The following is a 25,869-nucleotide window of genomic DNA, read 5'->3' on the forward strand; positions in this document are numbered from 1 at the left end:
GCCCTGCCTCCGCGACCACCGGCAAACGAGAAAGTTCAGGGGGCACAGATGCCGGTGCTGCAGGGGGCCAAAAATGAACAGGTCGCTAAGGTTTCAACCCAGGTATCAGCCATGGCTTTTACGCCCGTAAATACCAGTGCTCTTCTCCCTTTATTGTCAGCATACTCTAATAAGCAAGCTGCTTCTCATTTGGCTGATGGTTTTTCCTTTGGATTTAGGATCCCGGTTCAAGCCCCACTTTCGCATCATTTTCCTAATAATTTGTTGTCTGCTAGATCCATGCCTGAGGTTCTTGGGGCCAAGATCAATAAGGAAATCCAGGCGGGACGCGTGGCTGGTCCCTTTGATGTTCCCCCTTTTGATAATCTACATATTTCTCCCCTTGGTGTGGTGCCCAAAAAAGCACCTGGGGAATTTAGAATCATTCATCACCTTTCTTACCCTCCAGGGTCTTCGGTGAATGATGCGATCCCAGAGGAGTTGTGTTCCGTCAAATATGCCTCCTTTGATCATGTGGTCCGACTTGTTCAGGCGTGTGGAATAGGTGCACTCATGGCTAAGTGCGACATTCAGTCGGCCTTTAGACTCCTCCCGGTTCATCCTGATGATTTCAAATTTTTAGGTTTCCAGTTCGAAGGAAAATTTTATTTTGACATGGCCATGCCTATGGGCTGCTCTATCAGCTGTGCAGCCTTTGAGGCTTTTAGCACCTTTTTGGAGTGGGAGTTAAAACGCAGGGCATCTTCCCCTTTGGTTACTCACTATCTGGATGATTTTATGTTTGTGGGTCCTGCAAACTCCACCAAGTGTTCTGATCTGTTAAATGCCTTCACTGGGTTGGCAGCAGAGGTTGGGGTTCCCCTGGCAGCAGATAAGACGGAAGGCCCTGCTACGGCTTTTAGGTATTCATTTGGATTCTGTTAAGGGCTTTTCCTCTTTGCCTCAAGAAAAGGTTGCCAATCTGTGTGGTTTGTTGGACCATGCCTTGGCTGCTTCTAAGCTTAAGTTAAAACAAGTTCAGTCTTTATTGGGGCATCTGAACTTTGCTTGCAAAGTGGTGGCTCCTGGTAGAGCCTTTTGTGCCAGGCTTGCTAGATCCCTGGCTGGCCCCACGCTTTTGCATCATCACGTTCGCATTACCAGTCAAATCAAGGAGGACCTCAGGATCTGGTTGCAATTTTTAAATGGTTTTAATGGTATTGCCATCTGGCAAAAATCTTGGTGTCTGGAAGATAAATTGCAGGTCCACTCTGATGCTGCTGGAAGCATCGGTTTTGGTGTTTATTTTCAAGGCCATTGGTGCGCCGAAAAATGGCCTGAAGAGTGGCATGGGTCAGATATCTTAAGAGATATGACCTTCCTGGAGCTTTTTCCCATTGTTGTAGCAGTCATCATTTGGTGTGCCGAATTTTCTAACAAAAAGGTGTGTTTTTGGTGCGATAACCAAGCCGTGGTGGCCGTCCTTAATAAGCAAACCTCTAAATCCAATAGGGTCATGGGTTTGGTCAGGAAATTTGTTTTTTGTTGCTTGACTAACAATATTTCTTTCACAGCTCGACATGTCCCAGGTTTAAAAAATGATATTGCTGATGCGATTTCTTGATTCCAGGTTCAGCGGTTTCGTCTGTTGGCCCCAGAGGCAGATCTTCAACCTATTCAGTTTCCGGTGTCCATGTGGGCGTTGGATGTCTGAAATAATAGATGGTATTTTGGGTTCCATTGCTCCATCTACATTTAAGAGCTATAAGAATGCCTTAAAGAAACTCTTTCAGTTTGTTGGCCGGTTACCACAGAAGTGGTTTTGCAATTTTTGGTTTGGCTTAGGCACAATAACATTGCTCCCAAAACTATGGCCATTCATCTCGCTGGCATTTCTTTCTTTTCAAAGGCAGGTGGTTTTGGTGACCCTTGTGCTTCTTTTCTGGTAAAAAGGGCTGTCGAAGGATGGAGAAGAGCTCATGCGATTACTGCAGATGTACGTCACCCTATATGTTTTCAATTGTTATGCAAGTTGTATAAGCTGCCTCCCATGCTATTTAACATTTACATGAAACCGCTGGGAGAGATCATCCGGAGACATGGGGCGCGGGGTTATCAGTACGCTGATGACACCCAAATAATCTTCTCTATGTCTCCGACTGATGCAGTGACTGAGGATGGCGTCTCTCCTCTTGTGGCCTGTCTGGAGTCAGTAATGGGCTGGATGAGGGAAAACCGACTCAAGCTGAATCCAGAGAAAACGGAGGTACTTGTGATAGGTTCCCCTGATCCAGGAATGGCAGTGGTTCCACCTGTCCTGAACGGGGTCACGCTCCCTGTGAAGGACTCCGTGCGCAGTCTGGGGGTGCTTCTTGACTCGTCCCTTCACCTGACTGCTCAGGTGAATGTGACGGTCAAGAGCACCTGTCATCAGCTTCGGCTTATTCGCCAGCTGCGCCCATACCTGGCCCAGAGGGACCTTGAAACTGTGGTACATGCTCTGGTAACCTCGAGACTGGATTTCTGCAATGCACTCTACATGGGGCAACCCTTATACCAAACCCGGAAGCTACAAATGGTACAAAATATGGCAGCCAGGCTGGTCACTGGTACTTCCAGGGCCAGCCACATTACACCGGTGCTAAAAGATCTGCATTGGCTGCCGATCCGCTTCCGGGCGCAATATAAGGTGTTGGTGATGACCTATAAAGCCCTAAATGGCTTGGGCCCAGGATACCTGAAGGACCGCCTCTCCCCATATATTCCATCCCGCACCCTCAGAACATCTGGGCAGCAACTACTTAGGGTTCCCGGGGCCAGGCTTGTCACCACGACCAGGAAGACATTTTCCATCGCCGCCCCGGCCCTTTGGAACACGCTGCCCATAGAGCTCCGCTCGGCCACCTCCCTGGCCCAATTCAAAAAGGATCTGAAGACCTTCCTTTTTGGCAATGCATTCCCCGACTAAGTTGTCCTACGGACCTCCTTCCTCCTCACTGGCAAGAGGACCGGCTAACTCGGGGCTTTTCTGTTTTTATTGTAATGTTTTTAACGGTGTATAATGTTTTAAAATGTTGTAAACCGCCCTGATCTGAGGAAGGGCGGTATATAAATAAAATTTTTATTATTATTTTTATTTATATGCATTTACCTGTTGTTTGTTCATCTCGTTTTGAAATCAAACTGTTTCGTGCGGCATTTACAGTGGCTTTCTTTGGTGCCTTCAGATTGGGAGAATTGGTGGCTGGGTCCAAGAGCGATGTGTCAGGGCGGGCGTTGGGTGCCTCTGACATCAATTTTTTAAAGCACTGTGTTTCTTTTACGGTTCGCCGGTCCAAGTGCGACCAATTGGGAGCTGGTCAGACTGTGGTGTTGCATCGTTTACGTGGCTCACCTGTCTGTGCTGTTAAGGCCCTTCGATCTTATTGGAAGATTCGGCCTATGGGTTTGGATTTGCTTTTTGTTCATTTGGATGGATCACCGCTTTCCAGATACCAATTTGTTTCGGTGCTAAGAATGACTTTAAAAAATTTGGGGCTCCCAGCTGAGGAATTCGGAGGTCATTCTTTTCGCATAGGCGCTGCTACGGCTGCTTCCAGGGCAGGCTTGCCCGCGCAGGACATCCAAAAAATCGGAAGGTGGAGATCTAAGGCCTACGCTGGTTATGTTCGTCCGCACTTGGACCAATGCACTAATCATTAGCATCGCTCTTGGCAGGGTTGGCGGTAGGCCTTTGGTGTAGGCCTTTTGTGGCAGCAGCATAGGCCAGGATCGGCACGGTGTAGGTACCAGGGCCATGGTGCTCTGGTCTGGGAGTCACTAGGTACCCGGGGGCAAATTGGGCAGGCGTATGGCCATTGCGGGGGGCCATAACGCGGGTGCGCCTCCCGGTGACTAGGGGCTTAGTGAATATGTGAACGCATGGCATGGTTTGCGGTCAATTTGTGTTCCTTAGCCCCTAGGTCATCCCAAGGGCCTGGTGGGTGCCAGGTTGGTTAATCAGACAACATCGGGTTGTTTGATTTCGCAGATCCTGACCTCATGCTTTGTGCCAACCCATACCAATGGCTTGCTAATAAAGTTGTGGCCTTTCTTCCAAGTTGGTGTTGTGTGGTTTTTTGCAGCAGCATCTAAGGCAAATCACGGCCGCCTCGCTGCGGGGCAGGCCGTTTTGCTGAAGAATCGGCAAAGAACTACAAGCCCCAGAATGCTTTGGGGCTTGCCCGGCTCCCTATTGGTGCGTGGGGCGGAAGGGGCGGCCCTTCCGCCCCGCGACGCTCTGGGAGCCGGACTTTGTGGTGCGGGACCTCCGGTCCTCCAGGGCAGCTCATTGGTTGGGCTGCCCTGGAGGAGGAGCCCCGCACTGCACGTTGGAGGGGGCGGGGCCTAGGCCTTTATTAGGCCGTGTTGTTGGCCCTGTTCCCTCAGTCGGCGCTTGGCTTCGCACGGAGCGGAGCCAAGAAGGAAGGGAGGAAGACTGGAGTAGCTTCCCCCGCCCACCCACCGCTGTCTTGTGGGTTTTTTGTCACAACTTTGGGCGGCAGGATAGGCCAGGATCGGCACGGTGTAGGTACCAGGGCCATGGTGCTCTGGTCTGGGAGTCACTAGGTACCCGGGGGCGAATTGGGCAGGCGTATGGCCATTGCGGGGGCCATAACGCGGGTGCGCCTCCCGGTGACTAGGGGCTTAGTGAATATGTGAACGCATGGCATGGTTTGCGGTCAATTTGTGTTCCTTAGCCCCTAGGTCATCCCAAGGGCCTGGTGGGTGCCAGGTTGGTTAATCAGACAACATCGGGTTGTTTGATTTCGCAGATCCTGACCTCATGCTTTGTGCCAACCCATACCAATGGCTTGCTAATAAAGTTGTGGCCTTTCTTCCAAGTTGGTGTTGTGTGGTTTTTTGCAGCAGCATCTAAGGCAATGAGATATACTGGGAGATGGGATCCATGTATGTTTCATAAGCATCTCATAGACATAGACTGAAGGTAATTTAATGCACAATATTTTTAAAATAATGTTGTGCTTCTGCATACTGAGCTTCAGCAAAACCCTGAGACCACTATGCCTTGTATAATTCAATAATTCAGTAATTGATCTAAACCTTCAGGATTTCCAAGTTTCCTTGAGTTAGGGGTCAGACCAGATGCTCTCAGGGTCAGTTTGAGGTTTTGGAAGTCCAGAGAAAGGAGACTCAGACTCCACTCTGGACATTTCTCCTGAGAATGGACTCATGTTTTCAAAAACAGTCATTTCTGGATTTTTGCAACAACAAAAAAGAGGTGGTTCTGTAATGCAAAAAGGCAAGAGGCTTCCTTCCAGCCTTGTTTTTTCTCTTTTTTAAAAGACAAATAGAATAAAATACAGTTAGCTGGCCCTTTTGCAGCATGTCAATGGGGATGCTTTGATGGAGAGTTCCTGCATGGCAGAATGGGGTTGGACTGGATGGCCTTTCGTGCGGTCTCTTCTAACTCTATGTTTTTATGATTAATTAATTAACATATGGAATCAATCTAAGATGATGAATCGTGGCTGTGGAGTCCTATGGCCCTGCTCCAGGCAATGCTAGACTGCAGGCCCCATCATCCAGCAGCACCACAGACTGATGGGAACTGCTGTTTAATAAGGCTGCACACTGCAGAAATAATCCAGTTCGACACTGCTTTAATGCTATGGAAAATCCTGCGATTTGTAGTATTTTGTGCCACCAGAGCTCTCTGACAAAGAAGGCTAAATGTCTCACAAAACTACAATACCCAGATATTGTTGTTGTTGTTATTTTCTTATATCCCGCCTTTCTCCCAATATACAGACTCAAGGTGGTGATTTTCCATAGCATTAATCTATAGTATAACTTTCTACAATGTTGATGGACACCTCCATTACATAATTTGTTGAGGATGCTTTGACTGGGAGTTCCTGCATGGCAGAATGGGGTTGGACTGGATGGCCCTTCTAGGGGTCTCTTCTAACTCTATGATTCCATGATTCTGTAGCACTCTGAGCCTACTGTGATTTTAATAGTTTTTAAATGTATAAAGGTATAAAGTCTTATAATGTAAGCCATGCACTGATGGACTATTGCACTATAATTTTTTATTGATTGATTTTATACCCTGCCTTTCTCCCAAAATAGGATTCTCTTAAAGGGGTTTGTTTAATATAAAAAGAAAGGAAACTATAATGGCTTGGAATTAAAAATTATGATAGATAGATAGATAGATAGATAGATAGATAGATAGATAGGTAGGTCTTGGAATTAAAAGGGGTGTGTGTGTGTGTGTGTGTGTGTGTGTGTGTGTCTCAAAATTAAAAATCCCTCTTGGAAGTGGGAATGAAATGTGTGGATGCAGCCTGAAAAAATAATCCAGTTTGATGCCACTTTAACTGCCCTTGGCTCCATGTTGTGAAATTCTGGGATTTGTAGTTTGTTGTGGCACCTGACAGATGACTCAACTACAGTTCCCAAGATTCCATTGCACGAAGCCATAACGGAAGTTAAAGTGGTGCCATCAAGGTGTCGAGGGTAAACGCTTGACCCTCTTTTTGTGTCTTGGGGGGGCTCTTAGCCTCTCAAAATGGTGGCACTTAGTCTTGACCCCCCCCTTTCCAAAATCCTGGCTATGTCCTTGCTTTCCCTAGTCTAGCAAATGTGCGCGTGCGCGCGCGCGCACACACACACACACTTTCTCTCCTTCCCTGTCTTAGCTCCTTTTATGTTTGGATCTCCCCAACTGATTCTTCACCTCCGCCTTCTCCTTACTCTCTGTGAGAAGACAAGCCGGCCGTTGCAGACAACTGTGGATGGGCCAGCAGTAAAGAGCTTCCATTCCAGCGAGAGACTACTGTAAAAGTAGGTTTCTTGGCAGGATTGAAGGGGCAGCGGGCGCCTGTGACTGTTTAACCCCACTCCAAGGAAAAAATGGCTGCAACTGGGGCTCTTTGGTGCTTCCTTGCTGTGGCAGAGAAACAGCATCTGCACACTGCTGGGGAAACACTGAAGAGTCACCATGGACCTGAGGAGCTTCTAGGTTTTACCCTCGACTTGTCCATGGGTCATACTAAAATCCATAACTTTGGTCCCAAAACTTGCCCTCAACTTATACAGTTAGCACTTCGTTTTCGTGGGGGATCCGTTCCAGACCCTTTGCGAAAACGGAAGATCATGCATATTCAAGCCCCCTCCTACCAGGTGAGTGCTGGACGCATGCCCCATTAAAAATAGCAGAGGTTGCCCTTCTGCGGATTTTCAAGGGTGCAGATCCAAGATCTGTGAGTTAGGAGGGGCGACTGTATATGAGATCAACTTATAGTTGAGTATATGGTAATAATTATCTGAATCAAAATGTCCCATTCCTGTCCATTTTAGTTCACACTCCAAGTACTGCTATGTTTTATACAGTCAAACCTCCTTATCCATGGATTCAAGCATCCACGGTTTGAAAATATTAAAAAAAGTAGAAATTCCAAATAGCAAACCTTGATTTTGTCATTTTATATAAAGGACACCATTTTGCTATCCCATTGCATTTAATGGGACTTGAGCATCCACAGATTTTGTTATCCACAGGGGTTCCTGGAACCAAACCCCAGCCTATAACAAGGGCCCACTGTATGTTCTATTTCTTGTTTTACTATGTCTGTCTTCCCTGATTCATGCTTCTCATACTCCATTCTTCTATAATATGTATTGTGCAGCTTCAGACTTCCTTTTTATTTATTCACTATTGTTGCTCCCAGTAGTTGTTTTCACTTACATTACAGTAAATATGCTAGCAATGGGATGGCACCTTGTCTATTGTTTTGCTGTGCTGTAAATTAAACAAATTACTTTCTTATAGACAGGCTGCACAATATATGGCCCAAGGGGTTGCAAGTCACCCACCAAATCGTTTCTGATGGCCCGCATCTTCAAGCTTGTCCCCAAACCTCCTCCACAGGTTTGGGACTAAGCTGGGTTGTGGAGCAGTGGCGCCACTAGGTTTGGTGTCAGCTGGTGCAGGGGGCAGCGAAATGCCTTACCTCCCCTGCTGACCCCATGTGACTGCTGCACAGGACTCTGAAGGCACCCTTGCCCCACCTACCAAAAGCCCTCACAGTCCTCTGTGGCAGCAGCCGCATGGGAGTCCAAGGGTCTTGGAGGGGGTCTTCAGAGTCCTGCATGGCTGTAGCCATGTGGGACTCCGAGGGGCCAGGTGGCATGGGTGCCTCCGAAGGTATCACTGCCGCCCCCCAGAGTCTGCAGCCTGAAAAAGTGAACCTATTTTAATTTTGGCCCATACCTTCTCTTAAGTTGTGCAGGTTTGCTGGAGACCATAAAAAGCCCCTTGGAAAAATAAGTAGGGTTTTAAAGAAGGATAAGCCACTCTGATTGCCTTGCTACAGAAGAGCAGGATATAAATAAAAGTTTTATTTTATTTATTTTATTTAAGAAAACTACAGATTACCTGGTTTAGGGAAACATTTTTCAAGCCAGTTAATTCACAAACTCTTAGACCTGACTAATTTAATTGATTCCAGAGTTTTGCAGCACTTCTTTCCCTTTAAGAGGAGGCTTCTCCTTCAGTGGCATGTTGTTTTCTCCAATGTTTCCTCGGTCTCACTCCTCCACCTGTACTCAGTCACCATTAGTTTGGTGATCTGGTCACTAGGAGGGTACTTTTAGATCTTCATATATAATCCCCTGTATCTCCCTTTTCTCCAAGGGGGAATTTCACCTTGCTCCTCTGATCAGAAATCACCATATGGAATGCTTCCCTGCAGCAGAATGCTCACAGGGAGCTGCTAGTGTGCCTTCATTTCTCACTTCATATTTCTCCTCAAAGACACCCTGTTTCTGCAATCTGAGCTGCACTCAGATGATATTATAAGTTCTATATGCCCATATTCATAAGTTAGAAACTGACTCTGTTTCAGTATGTTTCTTAGCTGTGAGTGACTCCTTGAGCACACTGGCATCAGAAAACTGGTTTGTGAGAGTTTCCAACTTGGTCTGTAAGACCAAAAGCTCAGTGTCTTTGCATGACACTTCCTGTTTCACCCAACCAAACTTATTCTTCATGAATTTGGAATGGCTCCAATACACTTCCATGTATTTCATTTCTTACTCATGTTCCTCTGTGCTGAGTGCTCTATTTGATTTCAACTTCTGGATCACTTCTTCCAAATCTCGAAGCCCATGGAAGAGATTTTTGAGTCCTCATGGCATAATATGAGTACTTGTAATATGAGTGATTAAAAAAGTACCTTTATTATTATTATCGGAAAGAAGAGAAATATTCATCCACCAGAATTTGTTTCTTTCCCCTTGGCATTTGAGAGAACAGCAAGGAGTAAAGCAGAGTTAAAATTCATTCTAGCAGGAAAGAGGAACAATGGAAGCATAAAAATATATTCACCCTCCTCTTCTTCTGCAAATATGGATAAACTAATTAGTTTAAATTCCTGATTGCAGAATGAGAGATAACTATAGCAGCGCTATATTCCTAGTATTTTAAAAAGTCATTATGGCTTGTTAATGTTCTAAAAATGGATTATGACTCTTTTTGTAATAACTGGTTTTATTCGTATTCAAATTTAATTAATGAATTTCATAATCCACACCACTGACTAATATTTATTTAATCAGATGATAGCAGCTTTATTTAAAACAAAAGGTGGTAGAAAATAATAAAATCTGCAGATTCTGCCATTTTTAAAATTAAGCAGTAGTTACCTAAATATTCTTTGCCATAATGTACTGGTGATAATTTGGCTGAGATGAGAGACTCATTGGTGCAGGTAGCCAGCAGATACCGCTGGGTGAAATTCTTTGCTGAAATGCACCCCCTCTCCAAACCCACAATAAAACAATCCAGTCTATCCCATTGCTCATACTGAAAGCAAAAAGCCTGCAGTAGATAATCAAAAGAAGTTTTGGGGTGGAACATTGCATTGTTTAAGCAATGGAAATAAACAAAATTGAAATGAAAGAAAAATCTCCACAGAGAGGACAACTGTAAAATGAGTTATGTGTAGACATTGAAAATGAATAAGAAATTACCAAGCAAAGATACACTGTTTTGTGTTTTCAGGCTGAAGCAGTGGTTTCATTAAAAACACTATAAGTTGGTAATGGGCATCACATGAAACCACTGACTATTTAAAATATTATCTGTTCTTCTAATAGCCCAGCAATAAACAATAACCTCTGAAAAGTAGGCAAATATACAAAAGAATTACTAGCATATGGTGTATGTTAATTCATTTCTTGTATGCAAACCCAAATTAACATCACTGAGACTGAAAAAGACCTACTTTCCTTTCTTGGGTTGATTAAATGTTGATCAAGTGGCTCTTGCAATCCTGGGCACAGACAAAGATTCATCCATGGAATGCTTGGATACCATCTGTGATTCCAAATAAATTTAGTGTACCAGAGGTTCCCTGTAGAATACAACTTTAGCATTGTATGGCCTATTTGATGGAATTTAAATTACAACTTCCAACATTCCTCGCTTTCACTGTAGTGGCTAAGATTGCTGGGAGTTGCAGATAATCAACAGCTGGAAGGATGCTGCTCCTGCTATGGAATATGGAATATTTTGATGGGATTGGCTGATTCCAGGTGGAGGAGCCCTCTTTACAATTTGTTCTGCACAAGTCATTTCTGTGATTCACAGAGCAAGTAATTAATTGCTTTTGCTGTAAGATAGTTCAGGTGGCAGTAGTAGTATAATAATAGCCAAGCAGTTATCTTTTTATTTAAGTATTAACTTGCAGGATTACACATTGTTACCATGTTAGCCCAATTTATTGTGTTTTGCATCAGTAATCTCCTAATAATAAAGTCCTTAAATATATACAAATTCTATTGTAAGTCAGTTGACTATTGAAAGGATATTCTAAATCAGAAATTCCCTCCCGTGCTTTTGTCTCCTTTATTTTCCAGAGACGATCAGGTCTTAGTACATTTGGCTGTGGGAAGTATGTTAATCTTCCATTTGCATGGACTGAGGCTATTATTTTATCACAGTGCAAAGGAAATATCAATGAAGGTATGTTCTTTTCAAACTCTGTTTTATTATGTGTTCCTCCCGTCAAGTAGAGCAAAAGCCCCCTTCCCCCCCACAGCATGTATTCATCTGATAACCAGAAAACATAGTGAAAGTTACAAAAAACCTGAGGTTGGGGCAAGATACCACATTAAAAAGTGGAAAATTTCTCTGTTTCGTTAAAAGCACCCCTATTTTTGAAATTTAACAGACATATTTAAATGTAAGATACTAAAACGAAGGCTTATGTCCTCAAAAGTGGCTTGGGGGATGCCAGGGAAAAAATTTAAAATGCAATATTTGAAGGACTTTCTGTATGCTATTAACAGACAGTATCCTGCAGTTCTTGTCCTCTTACTCTAAATGTCTGGCTCAGATGCTAATTTCATTAGACTATAAATAAATCAAATACAATAAAGCCTTTGACTGCATAGATCATGAAAAACAATGGAATGTCCTCAGAAAAATGGGAGTACTTCACTTGACCATCCTGATGCATAACCTGTATTCAGGACAAGAGGCTGCCATCAGAATTGAGAACAAAGGAACAGAATGGTCCCCAATTGGAAAAGGGGGCAGCTTACTAAGACCCTATCTATTCAACCTATATGCAGAAAACATCATTCGCACAGCAGGCTTAGAGAATGGTAATGGCAGTCCCCCTTTGAAGAAACTTTCCAAGAAGACCCCATAAGGTTGCCTTAGGGTCTCCAGAAGTTGGAAGGGACTTGAAGACACACACACAAGTACGAGGAGGAGGAGGAGGAGGAGGCAGGCAGTCCCTGGGACTGAGTGATAACAAAAAGATGGTGCCTCCCTTCCCCATCCAGCTGCCTCTTTCCTTCTTTGCTTCCACTTCCTCCCCAGCAGCTCTACTGGGCCTTTCAGTGCCCCTCCTCCTTCTCCTCCTGGCTCTTTCTTGTGGGCCGCCAGAAATCCTTTGGGGGGGTCTCCAGCAGCCCGTGGGCCATTTGGTGTGCAGGCCTGCCACAGACAGTCATGAGGACCAACAAATGGGTTCTATAATAGATCAAGCCCAAACTATCCCTGGAAGCCAAGATGATTAAATTGAGGCTGTTGTATTTGGTCACAACATGAGAAGGCATGAGTCATTACAAAAAACAATAATGTGATAATTAGATAACAATAGTTAGAAAAAATAAGGCAGAAGGAAGAAGAAAGAGACCACATACCACATACCAGATGGATGGCCTTAGTTAGAGAGGTCATGGGCCTGAGCCTGTGGGACCTGAACAGAGCTGGGGAGGATAGAGGGTCTTGGAGAAGTCTTATCCACAGGGCTGTCATGAGTCAAGGTCAATTGGAGGGCAATTGATAACAACAACAACAAATAAATAAATAAATTGCAAATTCCTTCATTCATCTCACTTGAAAATTACTTAAATTGTATGGACAAGTTGATCAATGACCAATAAGTGAGTTATATCCATGGTCCTCAGTAGTGACCCAGATACATTTCCCCCAAAAATTTGTGGAGCAGATTGCTTCCAGAGCCATAGGGGATGTTGGAACCTCATCTGGGGATGTACATGTCATGGAACCTGAGTAAAGATCCCCTTTGTGTAATGAGCATCAACAAATAGCACAAATTAGCAGGTCAGTGCAGATGAGTAACTCATCCAAAAATTGCTAGAAGCCTGGAGGCTGTTAATTGCCCAAAACAGGCCTGCCAAGAGAGTACTGTTTGCCAGAAGGATGCTAAAATTTAATCTAGAATATTCTTTGTTTCCATAAACCATTATTCAGCTGGGGAACAGAGCCTGAGACAGTTCTTGCTTTGCTGTATAGTGTATTTCCGATACACAGAGAGCTGCCCATAGTCCTGCTAACCTTCGCTTTGGCTGACCCTGTGCAGATTATCAGTTGTGCAAGATCAAAGTAATTTTGTGCAATGTATGTAATGCTTGCATAGGAGCCTGCACACTTGTAGGCTTGAAGTGTACAATGCCTTCCCATTTTTGAGGAAAATGGTTTGCTTTTTCAGAGTCAGTTCACATTCCAATTACTCTCTGTGCTCTCCAGCACAAAAGTCCTGATCAGTGTGTGTGAGGGCCAGCTGTCCCAACCCCCTTCCCTCAATGCATATATTTTTACCCAATTTCCTGACATACTTAAGGCATTTGTGCTGCATTTTGCTATGTCTGTTGGGTGTTTGCATGTCACTTACCGTTTGCCTTTTTGTGGCATTGCCCCATGGGTTTTAGCTGAGCATACTGCCACTCTATAAATGAGATGCCCTCCAGTGGAACTGACACCCTGTCTAATATCTTACATTTTGATACTTTTTTGTGCAAATACAAACCCATGTATATTCAGTATTCTTCGTGATGACTTTCTTTTCAAATAGTGCCACATTATATGTTCTTTCTGAAATTAGATATGAATTGGGTGTAATTTAAAAATGACATTTAAACCTGTGAAGTAATTAGCCTTAAATAATGACATGTTTTAAGTTTCCTCGTTGATTTTTATGAATGAAATAGCATAATAGTTTTGTAGGATTGGGGTGGGGAGTATTAAAGAGCTACTCCAGTGGGTTTGGGTACTAGTCAGATTCTGCAAATCCAGAATAATGTGGGAGGAGATGCAGAAGCTGTGGAAGTCAGTTCGGTCCAAGGTCGGGGCAGCCAGAAGGTAGCAATAGTCCAGTTCATTCCAAAGTCGTAGGTCCAAGACAAACAAGGGTTCAGGAAACAAGAAGCCAGTACTGACAGCAATCACCAGAAAGGATTCTGCAATCGGCGTTCTTCAGCTGCTTAAATGCAAGATGCCTTCCCTTGTGCCAGCTGTGTCTTATCAGCAGCTTGCCTCTCTGCAAGCCTCCTGGATCGACACATGCAAGAACTCTCAGCTCTTCTCTGCCTAAAGGAAGGAATCTCCAGGCTTCGTTCTTCCACAGAGTCACCACTAGGCTGCTGAGCCTCAGGAGGGATCCCCACAGAGCTAGGACCTGGCTGAGCTTCAACCCCTGGGGCTGGGAGATCAGGGCTGGGGTCTGGCAGGGCAGGATTAGGACCTGGTATAGCCTCAATCTCCTCTTGCACTTGAGGAGCCACAGCCTCCTCCTCGTCCGCCTCGTCCTGCTCTTGGCTGGCCATGACATCATTTCCCCTCCCAAAATGCTCTCCCTCCGTCTGAATCCAGAGAAAACGGAGGTACTTGCGATAAGTACCCCAAGTCCGGGGAAGGAGATTTGTCTACCAGTCCTGGACGGGGTCACACTTCCCCTAAAGGACAAAGTTCGCAGTTTGGGAGTACTCCTGGATTCGTCTCTACAACTATCATCTCAAGTGGAAGCAACGGCCAGGAGTGCTTGGTACCAACTTCAGTTGATATGCCAACTGCGTCCCTACCTGGACCAAAAGGACCTTGAAGCAGTGGTACATGCATTGGTAATCTCTTGTCTTGATTTCTGTAACGCGCTCTACATGGGGCTACCCTTGTACCAAGTTCGGAAGCTTCAGTTGGTTCAAAATGCGGCAGCCAGATTGATCACTGGTTCATCCAAGTTTGATCACATAACTTCTGTTTTAAAATCTCTTCACTGGCTGCCAATTAGCTTCCGGGCGCAATACAAGGTGTTGGTCATTACCTTTAAAGCCCTACATGGCTTGGGTCCGAGTTAATTGCGGGAATGCCTCTCCCTACATAATCTGACCCGCACACTTAGGGGCCATTCAGACTACACTTTACCTCAGATCAGGAATCGATTCTTGCGCGTGAAGTTCATATTGGCCCCAAATCTCTCACAATTGATTTTGAGGCTTCCATAACTGTTTCGTGGCAAATGACCCTTGGTACGCATCATTTGGAATTGGAGAAAAAGCTGTGTCTTTTGAAAAAAAAACGGGTTCTGTGAATATGAACTTGCCCCCGATCATGATTGGGGCAAGTTCAGGGGAGGGATTTAGGTCAGAGGGAGGGCAGAGGGCGAGCATTCCCTCCCTTTCATCGGAGAAGGAGGAGGAGGACGAGGAGGAGGAAGGAGCCGGAGGAAGGATGGAAAAAAGCGGAATCGGGGTGACAGGAGGCAAAGGCTGACAGGCTGCAAAAAAGGGGAATCAGGGTGATTGACGGGGGCTGCAAAGGGCAGTCAGAGGGAGGGCACAGGACGAGCTCGCACCAGGCAGCTTTCACTTTTTTTAAAAAATATTTTTTTGACAAAAAATGTGCATGTTTTTTGCTTCAGGTAGATAGATTGTAGATAGAATGTAAGCAGGAGGAAGGGTCAATTCAGGGCAGGTCAGAGGAAGTTTTCCCTTTCTTTTAATTTTTTAAAAAATTATTTTTGGCAGTCTGTGCACATGGTTTTTGCTTCAGGGAGGGTCGGAAGGAAGGAGGAGGAGGAGAATTGCCAAGGGAAATTGGGCTGCGGAGCCAAGAGGAAGGAGCCTCTCTATGAAGACACACCCAACTAGGTTTGGGTGTGCAACGCCAGTACCCTGGTGAGAACAAACCGTGATACCCAAAAAGATCTGAAACTAGATGTAAAGTTCAAAAAAGGGGGGAAATTTAATTTAAAGGACAAAAATAAAAGGTCTTCTCCTCCCCAGCTCTAAACCAAAGATACTTTACAGTTTAGCTTTCTTCCAGACGACATCTCTCTGGGTCCGATGTAGTTTGTTCTCCTTACTCAATGAAGCTGGTGCAGGGTCTTTCAGCTCCTAAATTCTTCTATTTTCTATGCTAATGGTAACTGATTTGGCTAAGTGGTGTAAGAAATGCCCTTTCCGGCTGCCTGGGCCTGCTTGCCACCAAAAGACAGCTCTCTGCTCGCTCTCAGAGAAACTGCTCCAACTAAAAACCTCTAGCTACAGCACAGCCTGCTGGGAAAGGGCAAACCAAACCTAGAAATGATGCAGGGGAAACCTACAGCTCCTCCCATAAACTAATACAAAGAACTTTTCTACACTAAAATAATCTATGGCCTGAACCAACACAAAGGAAAATGCAGGGGGAAATTCAAACAGTCCTGGCAGGACATCACACTCCCCGCTCAAAATTTCAACGAAATTTTGCAACCTTATGACCTATCCTATCCATTTATATAACAGATCAAAAGGTTCTATCTAACACTTAACAGAGTAACTAAGTCTGTCAAAGGGTCTTTGATACTTGACCACTTTGTCTTTGCTTATAGTTCTTATGGTGGTTGTCTCAGAAAATTGCAAAATAGATGCTTCTTGATGTTTGATCTAGGCTCTATAGGAACATACTGTCTGGGCACAGTAAGGTGTTCAATGTCTTTGATCTGAGACACCCAGGCCTTCCATGCTAAGTCTTGGGCTGGGGGCAGATTTTCAACCTCACAGATGTCTGGAAGGGAAAGACCAAACAGCTTCCCTGATACAGGAGATGCTGAAGATGGTGGTGCATTGTCCACTGGAGCACCTGCTCCCCGCCAAAAGGCCCAGTTAATAATGGATCTTTTCCTTTTCAATGGCCTTTGGCTCAACTCATTCAGCTCATGGCCAGTGGCCAGGTGACTTGACTTGAGAATGAACTGGCACTGAAGCTCACGGGGCAGCTGTTCCATCAGAAAGGCCCCCTGAAGGTCCAGAGGGCAGACACAGCCCTTTGATCCCTGCATCTGAGGAAAAGTGTCACGAATGTGGCTCATTTTGATTCCAAATGGATATTCGTGTCCAATAAGGGAATACGAAACATCTTTCCCAGAGTTCACACACAGCTGATAGTCTTTTCCACAGCCATTAATTTCAAGCTGCTGCAGGACCACGAGGATCACATCATTTGCTGTGTCCATATTGGTTATGGTTAAAGCTTCTGAATATGCACAGTTTCCAACATCCTTTGCAATAATCTTCAAGTGAATGCTCTTGGAGTAGTCTTTTCCTTTCTCTTCCTTTATTCGACTTTGAAAGGAAGTCAGCCACTTCTCTTTCTGTTCCACAGAACTGAAACTAGCAATGCAGTTAGTGGTGGGCCATCCTAAAACAAAAGATTTTTCCAGGCTAGCACTGTCCTCGCAGACCTCTTCCATGCAAGATGTTGTCCACATTTCGGAAAGGCATGCCTGTCTCTTCAGTTTGAAATGCAACTGTGACTTGGGTTTGGCAACCACGATGGTATCAGTGAAGAGGAATATGTGACATTCCTGGGTCTGTAGGCCTGTCTTTAGCTGTACACGTCCATCCAGAAGGAATGTTCTGATCGGACAGAGGAAGGACTTTATAAGTGGACATGTCTCTGCACTGATGGGGGAGAAGCAAACTTCCCTGGCACTTGAGTCGAAAACTATTTTTGCCCTTTCTGGTTTTTGTGGGTGAGTTACTTTACGGTATGGCAGGAACCATTGCTCTTGGGGTTCACTACACAAAGGAACTCTTTTAGCATAGTTGTTTGTAAACAGATCTTCAATGAATTGTACAATTTGTTCTTTCAAAGTGGGATCTTTGAGCATTCTATTTCTCAAAGCAAAAAGCCTATTTTCAGCAGGTTGACGGTTGTTAGGCAAAATTGGTCGGTCTTCTCTAAAAGGAAGAGGTGCCATCCAGCTCCCTTCACTAGCTTGGACTGTCTCTAAATTCATTATGTCCAGGAACTTTCTTTCCTCACGGGAAAAGGCTATGTCTTCATCTCTTACTGAAGTTTCAACAATGGAGCCGTAGTCTGGGATAATACCAAGGCAACACACCTTAATGTGGCTTAAGCAACTTTGTAGTTGTGTGGGTCGTGAATTTGGAAATTGGCTATTTCCTGTAAGATTTAACGCTGCTGGCGGGCTCTTGCTATGGACGCACACAGGTCCAATAACTGTCCATCCAAGTGGCAGTTTTTGTGCTATTGGTGCACCTGGAGGTCCACTTACTTGTTTCAAGACCTGGAACAGCTCTGGGCAATCTGAGCCTATCAGTAGGGAAATTTCAGCATCTTTGTCCAATGCAGGAATTTCTTTTGCTATAGCTTTTAGGTGTGCATGGCTTTCAGCTACAGCCTTGGTTGCTATTTGGTTCTTGTTCCTAGGGATAGAAGAGCACTCTATTAAAGGAGGCAGTTTAATGTACCTTTTGCCATTGCAAGGCGAAATCATGAACTCCGTTGCCACTCTACCCTGCATTTGTTGCTGTCCAGTGCAGGTAGATATGGTATATTCAAGAATCTTGGCTTTGACCGCAAAGGTACTGAAGAACTCTGGTGTGGCCAAGGATGCGTCACTCTGTGAGTCTAGGGCAATATAAAGTCTTTTTCTAAAGTGAGGTTTGTCTTCTGGGAAAACTTCAGCTAGACAAATCGGATGGCATATCCTAATCTGCGTTGAGTCCTGGCATAGCTTTGTACATGCCACAACTGACTCTGCTTCTGAAGTAGGTTTAGCTGCCTTTTCTGAAGCCTCACTTTTAGGACCCTCTGATTTCTTCTTAAGTTTAGGTGACACTGAAGGTGATTTGAAATGGTGCATTGCTGAGCAATGACGCGGGCTACCGCATTCAGCACATTTTACTTCTATTTTGCAGTTTCTAGCAAAGTGAACCTTTGAACCACAGCATCGAAAGCAGACTTTTGCTTTAGCTGCTATCTCCAGCCTTTCGTTATAAGGCCTTTTTGAGAACTCTTTACAATCTGCAAGGCTATGTGGTTTATTATGAATGGGACATGGAATTTCTTTAGTCTCTTGTGTTTTATTCGACTTAAACTGAGTGACCTCAGTGGATTTAACTACAACTGTGGCCTTCCCCATTTCCTTGATAGGAATTTTGTCTTCCTTTACAGTCTTCTCTGAGCGCATGTTTTGGTAAAGGGTTGGGAACCCAGTCTGCGGGTCATTCCTTTCCTTAGCAGCTCTTGTCACAAAGTTCACAAGGTAACTGAAGGGTGGGTAGCATTGCATGTTGAGTTCCTTATAAGAAAACACCTCTCTTCCCCACCTCTCCTGGAGCTGAAAGGGTAGTTTTTGGAGCACCTGTCACTGTGTGATGTATTGATCTAAACAGGCTAGACCAGGTAACTCTGGATTACATTTCGCAGACTGAAGTTCAACTAAAAGATCACTTAAGTCCCAAAGTTGACGGTAGTCCTTTGACTTGAGGATTGGGAACTTGTAAAGCCGATTTAGTAACGATGCTTCTATTTCTGTTGATGCACCATATCGCTCTTCTAATCTATTCCACGCTGTCTGCAACGCCTTAACTGGATCTGACACGTAGGCCGCGTAGATTCTCTGGACCTGAAGGGATGAGTTGGGGCCCAACCATGCCATGAGTAAGGTGAGCTCCTCATCTGCTTGCAGTTTCAAATCTCTAATGGCTCTCTGAAAAATTACCTTCCATAAGATAAAGTCTTCAGGAAGGTCTGAGAATTTCTGGACTCCCTTGTCTCTAAGGTCCTTCCTGGGAGTTTTAAGCATGAATGGTGAACAAGACTCCATGAAGGTGGGAATCATCTCTGCAGGCTGGAAGAAGTGTGGACTCCCTTTTGTTGGCAAATCAGCTTGACTGGCAGGCAAGTCCGTAGATTCTCTAGGCCTGTAAGTCTTGGGGGCTTCAGCAGCCGGGGCTTGCTGAAAGGCCACACTAGCATGGCTGGGAATTTGGCTCCCCGCCATGGGCTTCTGGTCTCCAAAGGGTTCATTGAGTGCCATATTTATAGGTAGACAGTCACGATGGATGATCTTTTCTTTGTAGACAGAATTTTCTGTAGGCTGAGGCCATGGAGCGGCAAGCAATTGTGTCTTGCTAGCATCTAAGTTAGGAGGTGACTTGACCACAGGGTCTTGTGGGGAGCTCTCATCCACAAGGAACAAGGTAGATATCCTGTCTCTAGGCTCCTGTGTAGGAAGCAACCTCACATTTTCTTCACTGAGATCATCCTGGAAGCTCTTGGCTAAAATCCTGGCCTTTATGGACAGTTTTGAAGCCTCCTTAGCCTTGAGAAGAAGTTTCTTTTCATTTTGAATAGCAAGTTTTTGCCTTTCCTGTTCTGCTTTGAGGGCAGCTTCTTGCTCTTCTAAATCAACCTCTTGATGAAAAAGGGTCAGTTCTTTACTGGCCATTGCTGCCTCTGCTTCGGCATGCAATATTTCAGCCTTTAATTTCATCCTTTCTATTTTGAATTGTTGGGCTACCATAGACGAACTCCAGCTAGCATGGGAGGAAGAACTGCCACTACCACTTTTACTGGAGCGGGAACTATGCCTGTGGGAAGAAGACCTGCTGGTGTGACAGGTTTTTGAGCTCTTTGTACTTTGAGGCTTCCCTGGGTATATTCCTCTGCTGGACTTAGCACTGCCGGCAGGGGACCTTTCACTAGGGTTGCCATAGTGCCGGACCTCGAAACCGGGAAAAATGTAGGACAAAATTTTCAAATGTAGGACACACAAAAAGTGTGTCCTACATTTGAAAATTCTGTCCTACATTTTACTGCGATCGCAGCGGAGGCCAAGCGGCAAGGGAAAGCCTCCACTTAAGGAGGCTTTCCCTCCCCGCCTGGGCCCCGCCACGATCGGAGGCCAGGATCGGGGCCTCGCCTCGTTCCTGGGACCCTCAGGGACCAGGAAGGAGGCGAGGAGGCCGGCGGCGATCGCCCCGATCCTCGCCTCCTTCTTGGCCCCCGCAGGGACCAGGAAGGAGGCGAGGAGGCCGGCGGCGATCGCCCCGGCCTCGCCTCCTTCTTGGCCCCCGCGGAGGCCAGGAAGGAGGCGAGGAGGCCGGCGGCGATCGCCCCGGCCTCGCCTCCTTCTTGGCCCCCGCAGGGACCAGGAAGGAGGCGAGGAGGCCGGCGGCGATCGCCCCGGCTTCGCCTCCTTCTTGGCCCCCGCAGGGACCAGGAAGGAGGCGAGGAGGCCGGCGGCGATCGCCCCGGCTTCGCCTCCTTCTTGGCCCCCGCAGGGACCAGGAAGGAGGCGAGGAGGCCGGCGGCGATCGCCCCGGCCTCGCCTCCTTCTTGGCCCCCGCAGGGACCAGGAAGGAGGCGAGGAGGCCGGCGGCGATCGCCCCGATCCTCGCCTCCTTCTTGGCCCCCGCGGAGGCCAGGAAGGAGGCGAGGAGGCCGGCGGCGATCGCCCCGATCCTCGCCTCCTTCTTGGCCCCCGCGGAGGCCAGGAAGGAGGCGAGGAGGCCGGCGGCGATCGCCCCGATCCTCGCCTCCTTCTTGGCCCCCGCGGAGGCCAGGAAGGAGGCGAGGAGGCCGGCGGCGATCGCCCCGATCCTCGCCTCCTTCTTAGCCCCCGCGGAGGCCAGGAAGGAGGCGAGGAGGCCGGCGGCGATCGCCCCGGCCTCGCCTCCTTCTTGGCCCCCGCGGAGGCCAGGAAGGAGGGAGGAGGCTGCAGGGAGGCGGGGAGGTTGGCGCGGCTGCGCCCAAGAGGCGCCGCCTCCCTGCAGCCTCCTCCGCCTCAGGCCTCGCTGCCCTCCTTTTCCGTCCCGACTCCCAGGCCTCAGAAAGGCCTTGGAGCCGCGGCGGCGGAGGTGGCCGCGGTGGGCCGGGCCGTCCCGGTTTGGGCGCCAAACCGGACCGGGACCGGGATGGCACCGCCCAAACCGGGATTGTCCCGCCGGGGGGCGGGATATGGCAACCCTACCTTTCACTCTCATTATTAAGCTCTAAGCTCTGCAGCCGGAACTTGACTGTGTCCAAAACTGCACTATATTCTTTTTCTTTGTCCGCGACTTCTTCCAGGAACTGTTTTAGTCTGGATTCTGCATCGGGATTGTTCATGGTTTGAAGTGTTTGGATCCTTTTATTTACCACTTCTTTCCACTTTAGGAAACTGGATTGCTGGGCAAGCTCTCTTCTTTGCATGTCTTCTGAGTCGCAGACTGCTGACAGCAAGGACATGGCATGTTGCAAACTCTTCCAAGCTTTCAGTTCTTTCACGCTTAAGTGTCTTTCCTCTTTTAACAGCAGTTCTAAGGCCTTTTCAGTCGGGTGTCTGTCCCTAAGAGAACGAGTGTCGTGTATGTGTCCATGTGCTAGTTCTTCAGAAAGCCTATCCATTCTGGCTGGTCCTAGTTGCCAACGCAACAACTCAGCAAGGATGAAGAGGACAAACGGTGTAGTGCTGATTTTACTTACAGCCTGCTACTGCTCCGCTTTCCTACTGTCACCACTCTTATGCTACTTCAACACAGCCAGACCTGGAGTCGGTTAAAGAGTCTTCTAGCTCCTTTCTTCAGGCTTGCAACGTGAACAAACATAAAACACACATTAATCTCTTCATAAAACTCTATCCATATACTTGAATGGAAAAAGTTCTCTCTAAAATGGCTGCTGATAATGTGCTCAGAACTCTGCAAGAAGAAGTAGAACTAAAATGGCCTCCGACCATGTGCTCAAAACTCTGCAGGAAGAAATAGCTCCAAAATGGCCGCCCACCATGTGCTCAGGACTCTGCAAGAAGAAATGGCTCCAAAATGGCCGCCCACCTTGTGCTCTGGACTCTGCAAGAAGAAATGGCTCCAAAATGGCCGCCAACCTTTTCCCCTTTTATAACCACAGAGTCTTCTTCTCCTTCTATGCAAATCTTGGGATCTTGCTTCAATGCAGGGCCTTGCACTTGGACTCTCTTTGACAGGCCGGAAGCGGCAATGGCCGCCAGGAATTCTTACACTATGAAGACACACCCAACTAAAGGTGGTGGCAGGTTTGGGTGTGCAACGCCAGTACCCTGGTGAGAACAAACCGTGATACCCAAAAAGATCTGAAACTAGATGTAAAGTTCAAAAAAGGGGGGAAATTTAATTTAAAGGACAAAAATAAAAGGTCTTCTCCTCCCCAGCTCTAAACCAAAGATACTTTACAGTTTAGCTTTCTTCCAGACGACATCTCTCTGGGTCCGATGTAGTTTGTTCTCCTTACTCAATGAAGCTGGTGCAGGGTCTTTCAGCTCCTAAATTCTTCTATTTTCTATGCTAATGGTAACTGATTTGGCTAAGTGGTGTAAGAAATGCCCTTTCCGGCTGCCTGGGCCTGCTTGCCACCAAAAGACAGCTCTCTGCTCGCTCTCAGAGAAACTGCTCCAACTAAAAACCTCTAGCTACAGCACAGCCTGCTGGGAAAGGGCAAACCAAACCTAGAAATGATGCAGGGGAAACCTACAGCTCCTCCCATAAACTAATACAAAGAACTTTTCTACACTAAAATAATCTATGGCCTGAACCAACACAAAGGAAAATGCAGGGGGAAATTCAAACAGTCCTGGCAGGACATCACACTCTCTCTCTTTTTATTTTTTATTTTTGACAGTCTATGTCCATGATTTTTTGGGTGACATAGAATGTGTGTGTGCTTGTGCTACTTTCATTTCCTCTTGCTCCTGGAACAGCACCTTATAAGAGCCTTTATTATTATTAATATTATTATTATTTGTGTTATATGTGGATGCTACTTTAGAATGCCTGTGCTACATTTCCCTTTCATTTCCTCTTGCTCCTGGAATTATTCGTTTAAACTGCGAATGCTACAATGCCAATGTTACAAATGTTTCCCTTTCAGTTTGGCAAATTGATACTAAAATTGAATGCTTTTGCTTTTGCTACACACAAGACACACACCGGAGGTTTTTAAATTTGACAGCATCTGAGCACCCTGCCTGCCAGTTTTTTTTTAAAAAGGAGTGGGGAAGCCCCCATCCACTTAGCCAATGGCTGCAAGAAACGTCACCTTTTACGAAAGCGGAACTAATTTGATTGACAGCAGAAGACCCTTCCTTTTAAACCGAGTAAAGAGCTGCAATGGCATTCTGGGGTTAAATACCCCGATAAAGGTATTTATAGTTGGCACTTGCTTCCGGAGGTATTCGACAGGAGGGCCCACGATAGTACCCAGTTCCCTCCAGCGCAAATGTGCCAGTCTGAATGGGCCCTTAGAACAACTGGTAAGAATCTATTGTAATAACTTCCCAAAGAGCTTTCACTGCGGCTGCTCCGAAATTATGGAGTAGTCTCCTGGAAGAGATCTGTCTTATTGCCTCCTTGAAAGCTTTCAAGAGGGCACTTAAGACGGATCTCTTCCGGCGAGCTTACCCCCCTGACCTCCTGTAAGAAACACTGTTCTACTTTCTGATCATTGTATTATTGTATTGTATTGCTGTATGACGATGAGCTAGTTTTAATGTAATTATTTTTATTGTATTTTATTGATGTGGTTTTGTATGTATTTTATGGATTCTAAACCTGCCTCGATCTATTTGGGAGAGGCGGGAAAATATAACTATATTATTATTATTATTATTATTATTATTATTATTATTATTATTATTTGGTTAGGATAGGACTCTGAATTAACATCATCATTTTCTTAAGTAGTAATAAAATTCTAACTGCTGTACTAAAAAGGGACTATAACGTGCTATAAAAGTAAAACTGTTGAATTATATAAGTAACACTATCTGTTGTAATTAATTAGCATTTTTGAAGGTGGCTACTATGTGTCTGGTTGCTTAACTATGATTCTCATTGCTTTGGCTTCCTCAGATTGTGTTGTATTAGTTTAGGACAGGGGTCGGCAAACTATGGCCTGCGGGCCGGATCTGGCCCGCCAAGGCCTTGGGACCGGCCCCAGCCCGGTCCTGCTGCCGATTGCTGCCCCCATCCCGGCAGCCCCCAGGACAATCCCGCTTTTGGGGGGCCCCTGCCCACCCCGGCCCGGTGTCATGGCCAGCCGAGATCAGCTTTCGGAGGATGAGGAGGAGGATGAGCCTCCTCCAGAGCAAGGGCTGATTGTGGCAACGCCAGGTGCTGATCCTGCTCTGCCAGGTCCTAGCTGTGCTCTTCCAGCCCCAGAGAAGGAGGTTCAACCAGGTCCTAGTGCTGAAGAGAGGCCTTCTATGGTACCACAGCCTAGTGGTGACTCTGGAGACGAAGCTTGCCTGCAGGTGCCTTCCTACCAAGAGAGAAGGGCCGAGAGTGCTTGCAGGCGCAGATCAAAGAGGATTGCCGAGAGGCAATTAGCCAACCAGCCTCAGGTGGCACGAGGGAGAGTTTCCCTTACTTAAGTGGGAGAGAGACTGTTGCTGGTTGCTAGAGTTTATTGCATGATCCCTTGGCATGATTGCTGCTGGCACTAGCTCCTCACATCTTGATTCCTTGTTACCTTGACCTCGGACCGGACCTTTGTTATCTCCTGGCTGTTTTGACCTCGGACTGTTTGACCACGCTGTTTCCCGGTATCCTGACTTCGGCTTGACTCTCGGAACGTTCGGACTTCTGGAATCCTGACCTTGGCTTGTATTCTCGGACTGCTCTCAGTTTGCTTCCTTGCAAAGTCTGCTTTACTTTCACTGGGCTGAAGGTACTGTTATCAGTTCTTGTCAGTGTTTGCTGGCAGCATTCCCGGACACCCGGTTCCCCCCCCCAATCCTGGGACCTTAGGCCTCTTGTGCAAGCGGCGGGGCCTTTGGCCTCTCGCACTAGTGGCGGGCCTTTGGTGGCGGGCAAGGGGGGCAAGCGGCGAGCAAGGGGGGCAAGCGGGGGCAAGGGGGGCAATTGTCTATAGAAGCCTCAGAAACATGGATTTATATTAAAAAAATTTAAAAAATCAGCAAATTTTTTCGCGTGTCCTCCATTTTTATAAAAGTGTCCTCCATTTGAAAATTTTGTCCTACATTTGTCCCAGTTTGGAGGTCCTGACTTATGGCAACCTTACGCCCCCGCTGCAGCTTCCGCACCGCTCCGGGCGCCATTTTATGTTTTAAAATGGCGTCCGAAGTCTCGCATGACCTTTCCCGTCGCGTGGCAGGATGGGAAAGGTCACGCGAGACTTCGCCACCATTTTAGAACACAGCGGCGGGCCTGTAGGAGGCCCGTTGCGGTCGCTGGAGCCATCCAGCAGGGCTCCAGCGGCCGCAGCGGCCCTGTATTGTATATGTTCCCATTTTGTTTTTT

The 25,869-nt window shown here is 46.4% G+C and overlaps 1 protein-coding gene across 1 annotated transcript in view; it reads left to right on the forward strand.

The window, feature by feature from the left end:
• Positions 1–25,869, forward strand: part of TMEM232 (transmembrane protein 232) — a 212,964-nt gene that overhangs the window by 18,176 nt on the left and 168,919 nt on the right. The window contains 1 exon segment of the mRNA XM_089512422.1: positions 10,909–11,014. Coding sequence (XP_089368548.1) covers positions 10,909–11,014 — 106 coding nt within the window.

The sequence above is a fragment of the Sceloporus occidentalis genome, unplaced genomic scaffold (assembly GCF_023333645.1).
Source record: "Sceloporus occidentalis isolate IW3139 unplaced genomic scaffold, rSceOcc1.0.p SCAF_1, whole genome shotgun sequence".
NCBI classification, from domain to species: domain Eukaryota; kingdom Metazoa; phylum Chordata; class Lepidosauria; order Squamata; family Phrynosomatidae; genus Sceloporus; species Sceloporus occidentalis.